Below are 8,466 nucleotides of genomic sequence, written 5' to 3' on the forward strand. Positions count from 1 at the left end.
CCTATTTTCCTATCAATCCCGTCCATCCGCTACGGTGGAATTGAAAGTCTAGGAGAATAATCCAATTACACTAAAAATTCTACTCCGTAACTCTATTTCCCTATTTTCATCTCATTTATGATGATGTCCCATAGAAATTTCTACATTGGCGTGCCAAGATTATAATAGGTTTTCAAAGTATTCATGATTTATCGACTAGTGAGAGTGAGACGGTGAGAATACTCTTGTACAATATATGTGAAATAATGTCTAAAACCATCGCCAAGCAAGGTCAATTGCTAGGTCATGACCTTGCTTGGTCACACTAATCATCAATTAACAAAAAAATTATGGTGACCTTTGGAGAGAAGAGGTCAATTTGTGACCTTTGGTGGTCAATTTGTGACCTTTCGTGGAGCAAATTGACCCAACTCATGACCTATATGTGGCGATATGTGATTGATTGACAATATTAATAATTAATAAAAAATTATATATATGAAAAAGTGATATAATGTGGAGAGATGTAATTGGTTGAAAAGTGAAAAATGATTAGATTGATGACCTAGGTCGTGACCTTCTGCTTGGGAGGGTGAAAGTAAGTCAAGATAAATAAAGTAAGATTAAGGGTAAAACTGAATCGTGACCGAATTAGCGCGACATTTGCTTGGGATTGTCTAAATATAGTCTTTCATTAGACCATCCCCAAGCAAAATATCGACTTAATCGGGTCAATCCAATTTTTGCTCTTAATCACACCTTATTGATCTTGATCCACTTTAACCCTCCCAAGCAGAAAGTCGCGACCTAGGTTACCAACCCAATCATTTTTCCACTTTCCAACATTTCCAATCATTTAACATATTTATTACCCCACCAAAACCTTTCTCTTACTTCCACTTTATTTTGTTTTTGTTTTGTTTTAAATGTTGTAACTAGTAGAATTGTGACACATGGAGGGTCAATTGGTGGGTCAATTTGCTCTACCTTAGGTGACAAATTGACCTTCTCTACCTTGGGTCATCCTAATCCCCTTCTTAATTTGTGATTAACTTGACCCAAGCAAATTCATGACCTACCAATTGACCTTGCTTGGGGATAGACCCAACTCACGAGGGAGGTCGCGACCTTGTTGGGTCGCCTTAACCAACAATTAAGCATGAGATTAGGGTGACCTTTTGGTTGCTCTTGACCTTATAAGGTCAATTTGTGACCTCTTTGGTTGCTCTTGACCTTATTAGGTCAATTGGTGATCCAATAGGTGTCAAATTATCATTGGTCGTAAACAAAACAAAAAGGGTTGGAAGGTGAAAAATGATTGGGTTGATGACCTAGGTCGCGACCTTCTGCTTGGGAGGTAAAAATGGGTCAAGGTTAATAAGGTGGGATTAAAAGTAAAATCGGGTCGCGACCTAATTAGCGCGACCATTGCTTGGGGATGGTCTTTTATATCTACTCCATTTGGTGATTTAGTCCGAACAAAATTTGGAGTCAAAGAATACGATTTCAAAACTTTTCAAATAACACAAAGTAGAATAATTATCATTATCGAATGAAAATGATTCATAAAAATCAATCAGAAATGAAAATAGACAATTATTTAATACAATCCGTCTCATTGTAAACGATATTATCCGTTTCATTGTAGATGGACATTATCCGTCTAAAGCTATAGACGGTTAATGATCATCTACAAAATGCAAGTGGGATGGCAAGTGAGGTATCCATTTCTCACCCACTTTCACTATTCATTCTTATTTTGTGAGAGAACACTATTCGTCTACAGCTTTAGACGGATAATGTTAGCTTTAGAGGGACAAAAAAAAATACATAATTCTAACCGAAACAAAAAAAGTATAAATGTTTTAATCATTATATTATTATATATTTGCTTTACTGTATTCCGTATTCTCAGTGATTTGTCCAATATCCGAATTCCAAAACATCGAAAATTGTCAAAAAAATAAAAATAAAGAATCAACCATCATTTACTATATATAATCTCGAATTAAACCTTCTTAAGCTTACATTTGTCTTAAATAAGAATTTATGTACTACCTTAGCTCAAAGTACACCTTGCAAACGGGTCAATCGGGTTGTGTCAGGTCAGTTCGGCCCCGTCCCATTTTTGGGTTAATTTGGGTCGGTGCGGTTCATTTCAGGTGTCGGGCCTGCTTTGATAGGTTGGTCCGGTTATCTTTGGGTCAAGTAGGTTTAGTATTATTACTTATTTTTACTTTTTAGTTTAGTTTTGATAATTAATTATTTATTTTAACATAAGTAATATAAAGTGTGTTTTTAGTTAGTCATTACATATTCCATTATTACATAGTACATGTCTTTTTTGTTCAAGCAGTCATTACATTATAAGGTTTTTTTTTTTTTCAATTAGAGCTATGTTTTATCGAGTCATTTCGGGTCAGGACACTCCCAATCTATTGAGACAACAAAGTTCGGTTCATGTTTGGATTAGGTTGGATCAATTTCGATTTTGAATTACATTCAAAAGTTGTTATTCGAGTCAATTTCAGATTTCGGGTCCCCCTATTTCAATTTTCAAATCGGATCAATTGAATCGGATTAGTTCGACCGGGCCTAGCTAAAAGTCCAAAACTCGGGTTTGACCGTCTGAACATTGAAAGATACAGATCAGAGACTGTATCCTGCCACGTGTTGAGCAAAGATTAGAGGAAGTGGATAATTGAGAAGATAAATGCATGAACAGAGGATCCTCTTCCTACTAGTAGCCCGTGACCCATGGGTATTCGGGTGTGTGGATGGATATATGTGAGTTGGTTACGTCATACGTGCATTTGACAGTCCAAGTTGCAGAATAGTAGTGAGCTTTTTCAGGGCCTGCACCCATTTTCTTGTATCACTATCAACCTCTTGGATTCCCTCTGCAGGCTAAGCCTACGCCCCCCTCTCTCTCGCGTCCCAATCAACCATTCTAACGTCACCGCTCCTAGCTACTCACTAAAATATACTTCCTCCATTCCAATCAATTATATACATTTCTTTTTCAGCACTATTCATAAGTGCGGAGAATCTTCGATACAACTTCTAATATATAGCATAAAAGATAGTCATGTGAGATCTTGTTTTAATTGTCTTACCGAATACATTGTGAATATCAAATTTTTATAATTTTTCTTAATATGTAACTAAAGATATGAACAAAATGAAAAAACAAAAAATCACATACGACGAAACTCTCTCTCTCTCCCTCTAAAAAAAACCCTCTCTAAAAACCTAGCCTCCATTATTATTCGGGGGCTTCCATCGATCATCCATCGATGGTAAGCCCCACAAAAGCTTTCTTAAACAACTAATATTATGCAGACAACTAATATTATGCAGATCTATCTTATTTTCAATAATAGTCTCCCTTTTGGTGAGATCTGTTGTTCCGTCCCTTCTTTCGGGGTTTTTCCATTTTTTCGTGGGATTGTTATCAATATAATAAGTTTTAATCGACGGGAGATTATCGATTTGTTTCGTGGATGAATACATCAAGACGGCTGCTTCGTTTCCTCCATCAAGAAGGATGCAAAGACATCGATTATTCATAAATTCAAGAAATTTATGATTTTGGAGCTGAAGCCATTACCAAGATATTTAGATAGTTATTTTGAATGTATATTTTACGTTAGCAATCTTGATTTTCCTTTGTCTATTTGTTATCTTCATTGTAACCTACGCTTAGTTGATTATTAATGAGATGACAATTTCAAAAAAAAGATATGAACAAACGAAAACGAGCATTGATATACGTGTATAAAGCAAATGTATAGAAATGAATGGAATGGAGGAAGTAACACAAATTCTCATTATAGACGGACATTATCCGTCTATACATATAGATGAATACCATTTTCCCTTACAAAATACTCATTTGTCATAAAGTGGAAAGCACATGGGGGTGCCCCACCTTGTCCCCCTACCCATTTTATTAGAGGTCTTTATCCGTCTGTTCGTCCGATCCGTCTCTACTAAGACCTATTGAAAATATAAAAATGGTCACTACTATAACATTTAAATCCACAATAAATCTTGTGGTGACTTGCTTTTCCATTTATATTATGCTAGAATTACTCCCTCTTATTTTGGGAATAAATGTCCCATTTAGACAATGACACGAAAATTAAGTGTTCCGGGTGTATTTCCAGAGCAGTTATTAGTTACCACCCGTGGCTTGTAGAATAATGTCTTGAGTTGAATCCTTCTTGCTTCTATCGTCCCTCGCGGCCTCTCCTGCAACAATGAACGAACTGAGGGCTTGGCTGTGTGCCAAGCGTACTCACTCCGACGCTCAAGTCAGTAAACTTAAAGGATTAAGCTGTGTTACTTGGCTAGATACGTATTGTAGAGAGATAAGGGAGATATTACCAGATGAATAATGTATTTAGGTTATAGTTGTGTGTCCCCTTTCCTCAATGAAGGTTGAGGAGTATTTATAGACTTTCACCTTTTGTCACGTAGTGGCCAAGTGGCCAAGTGGCTAGCAGGTGGAAAGACTGATCTACCCCTCGGCCGAGGGACCTATGGCAGGCCGGCGGACAATGTTGACTCACCGCCGAGGGGTCTTGGATATGAGTACGCGGATATGTGTCCCTACTGGTAGGTCATCATGCCGAGACCAGTGGCAAAAAGGATGGGATGCATCGGCTAAGCTGTCTAAGTCGTTGACTTGCTGTGGATATCTTTGACCTTGCTCAGTGTGTTGACTTGGTCAGCGGTGCAGAATATGCCCCATCATTAAGAAATGGAGTTAAAATAATTAAGTGGTCGTTTGGTTCACTACTTAGAAATTGAATGGATTGGAATGAGAAATCATAGGAATATCTGATTCTAATTCCATACCTTACAAAACATGTTTGGTTCATTAGAAAAATAAATATGAAGGAATGAAGTTTGAATCTATAGGGAGGAGGTGGGAATGAGATTCCAAGGGGTTGGGGTGGAATGAGAATCTATTAGGATTTTAACTCCATTCCAAAATATCCCAACCAAATACTAGAATGATTAGAATCCATTCCATTTCATTTCAAACCTTCCAACCAAACACCTCCTAAAAGTATTGTATATGAGTAAGAACTAAGAATTGAATATGATGATTTAGAGGTGGTTGAGATGGTAAATAAAGAAAAGAGTCAAGGGTAGGAAAAAAAAAAAAAATATGTCCAAATATGGTAAATGCGACAGTTATGTGAATAAACGAAAATGACAAATGGGACAGTTATTCTGAATAGGAGGGAGTATAAGTTTTGAATTTATGGGTTCAAAGTTTTTAATAAGAAGGAACTAAAAATGTTTCAAAATTTACGTCCCTTATACTTTTCGATTGAAAAGAGTTGAATGAAACATAATAGAACTAAATTAAGTTAATTTGAATAGATCTAAAGTGAATAGAATCGTAAATAAATAAAAAGCCTAAAATCTGACCAACTGTTCGTTGAACTGAATAAAGTTAAAGACTTAAAGTGAAGATTAATTTGAGTAGAATTAAAGTGAACTGAATTGTAAATTATCCGAATAATATGACCTCAACCGATTTTCACACATTTTTGCACGAAATGTCATCAAAAAAAAATCACATTAATAATTTCGATTGAATTACTTCAGATACATTGTTTAGTAATAAAAAGTTTTAAAATAATCGATCCAAATTAAACTCACACAAAATCATCATTCACAAAACCATATCCTTCATTTTTTTTCATTTACCTAAAAACTTTACAAGACGACACAAGTGACCTCACTACTAATCCACTGGTCATCATCCAAAATCCAGTAATTCACCTTCATCATCATCATTCATCACTCACTCCAAACCAAACTACATACCGCCACTTAATTCAAACTCCACATTAAAATTAAAAAAAAAAAAACCTCTTTTTTCTCTTTCCAAAAACAGAGAAAGCCATTACTACACACAACTACTACCTGTCTCCCTAATAATCCTCTTTTACATCTTTCAAAACCCTAACATTATGTTATATCTTCTCCTACACTTTATATATCTTCACTCGCTTCAACTTAAGACGGTCTTAAACAAGACAATATTTAGTTCTCTTCGCTTTCTTTAGATTTGTTCTTTAGACATTGTATTCGACTTCTCATGTGATGGATCACTGCTACACCTTGATAACGACGAATTACCTGCATAATCGTAATTATAAAAAGATTAATTACATTAAAAAAAAAAAAAAAAAAAAACTCATCTTATCTTAATTTTTTGAATTTCATAATTATCCTAACTAATTTGAATATAACAATTTTTAATTAAAAATAATCGAATCCTCACCTTTCGTTGAGGAAGTAAGAGAACGCTTGCAATGTAAGATAGCGCCTTCAATGCCGTCACAAGGATGATCATTTCTCGCCATTGACGGTAACGGTGAAACTATCATCGCCGACGCTGATTTACTTTTACCTAAACGCTTCGTTTTGACCTTAAACCTACTCGATTTCTCTTTAACAAGCGTCGTTTCCGACGCTGACGAAGTCCTCATCGGAGAACACGAAGTTTCGAATCTCTCACCTCCATCGCCGCCATTCTTCTTCGTATACAACGGCTTAACAAAATTCAAGTACTTCTGCACCGCTTCCTTAGAGAAACGTCTTGAATCTTCGAAACTTCGCCTTTCACGAGTAAATTTAGGAACAAATGAACCGTCCTCGATCTTAAACTTGACTGTAAACGGAGAAGAATTGTTCGATTTCGGCGAAAAATACGACGAAACACTAACATTATCGCAAAACGCATCCTCTTCGCTCTGAGTCTTCGATTTCTTGTTTAATTTACCGAACATGAAGACACGGAGCTTCGGAGATGCCGATCGTAGAATCGAAATCGGAGATTGAGGTTTGGAGTTGATTTTCGGCTCGGATTTCTCGGAATTGAGCTTATTTAGGTTAGTTTGAGTGAAATTTGATGATTTTGTTTCGAATTTCGGCAATGTGAGCTCAAGCTCGAAGAATGAATCGTCATCGTCGTCATCGCCGTCGCTGAATTCAGTTATTGGATCGGAGAATGTGGAGTCGACGACGGTGTCGGCGTCGTTGTCACCGTCGACGGCGATTTTTGATTTGTTTGTTTTCCAGAATTTGAATAAAGAAAACGTGTCCATTTTTAGTGAATGTGAATGTAATGTGAGTCAAAGAGAGATTGTTTTTGAGAGAGAAAGTCAAGGAAAGGGTTTAATGTGGTTGGTGTGGTGTGGGGGATGGGACTTGGGAGTGAGAGACTATTTATAAAGAGGAAAAGGTTTTGGAAGAGGAAGTGAATTTGAGTTTTGTTTTTTTTCTTTTTTTTTAAAAAAAAGAAATTGATTTTTTTTATTTTATTTTTGGGAGGAGGGAAAAATTGGTCTACGATGACAATGAATCGGGTATGAATCGTATTATTATTGTATTGTCGTTTATTTACTTGTTAAGATTTAGAAAAATAATTCCATTTAGGCCCTGTTTTTTTAGACTTAAAGTCACTTAATATAAGTTCAGTTCAGATCATATAAGTTCAGTTCAGATCCTATAAGTTCAGTTCAGATTCTATAAGTTCGATTCGATTCGATCCTATAAGTTGATTCGATTCGATCTTATAAGTTAGTTCGAATCCTATAAGTTGATTCGATTCGATTCAGATCCTATAAGTTCAATTCGAGATCTTATACCTCACTTAATTTAAGTTCGATTCGATCCTATAAGTTCGATTGATTCGATTCAATCCTATAAGTTAAGTTCGATTCGAGATCCTATAAGTTCGATTCGTTCAACCAATAAGTTCGATTCGCCATCCTATAAGTTAAGTTAAGTTCAGTTCAGATCGTATAAGTTCAGTTCAGTTCAGATCAGATACGTTTCAGTCCAAAAGAACAGGACCTTAGTTATGGTTTGTAAAGTATCATATGTGTATAGTCGAATAGAATCGTTGGATAAGTTGAGAATCATGCGATTATTAATACATTTTGTAGATTTTTAAATACTTTTTAGGCTAACTGGTTACTCTATGGGAAATTGTGAATGATAGAAACCGAATTGTTACGTAGTAAATATTTCAGCTTAGAAGCCCCGTTCTTTTGGACTGAAACAAATCTGATTTAAACTGATCTGAACTGAATTAAACTTATAGGATCTGAACTGAACTTATAGGATCTGAATTGAACTTATAAGATCTGAAATGAACTTAAATTAAGTGACGAATATGATCCAATCAACTTATATGATCCAATCGAACTAAACCAACTTATAGGATCGGGAGTGAACTGAACTTATAGGATCTCAACTGAGCTTATAGGATCTGAAGTGAACTGAACTTATAGGATCTCAACTGAACTGAACTGAATTTATAGGATCTGAAATAAACTTAAATTAAGTGACTTAATACTGTAATCCCTACAAATGTAAATTAATCATGTTTTGTTAGTGTTTTTTAATAATTATATAATGTTTATTTGTATATGTGAAGGAGATTCGAACAAAGTT

General features: G+C 35.5%; 1 protein-coding gene across 1 annotated transcript; it reads right to left on the reverse strand.

Moving 5' to 3' along the window:
* Positions 1-5,667: 5,667 nt before the first annotated feature.
* Positions 5,668-7,206, reverse strand: LOC141606497 (membrane-associated kinase regulator 5). Its single transcript, XM_074425645.1, has 2 exons — positions 6,287-7,206; positions 5,668-6,141 (listed from the first exon to the last, which is right to left on the reverse strand). The coding sequence occupies exons 1-2, from the start codon at positions 7,110-7,112 to the stop codon at positions 6,065-6,067; spliced, it is 903 nt and encodes a 300-aa protein (XP_074281746.1). The 5' UTR covers positions 7,113-7,206; the 3' UTR covers positions 5,668-6,064.
* Between the last annotated feature and the right edge of the window lie 1,260 nt (positions 7,207-8,466).

This window comes from Silene latifolia, chromosome 10, assembly GCF_048544455.1.
Source record: "Silene latifolia isolate original U9 population chromosome 10, ASM4854445v1, whole genome shotgun sequence".
Lineage (NCBI taxonomy): Eukaryota > Viridiplantae > Streptophyta > Magnoliopsida > Caryophyllales > Caryophyllaceae > Silene > Silene latifolia.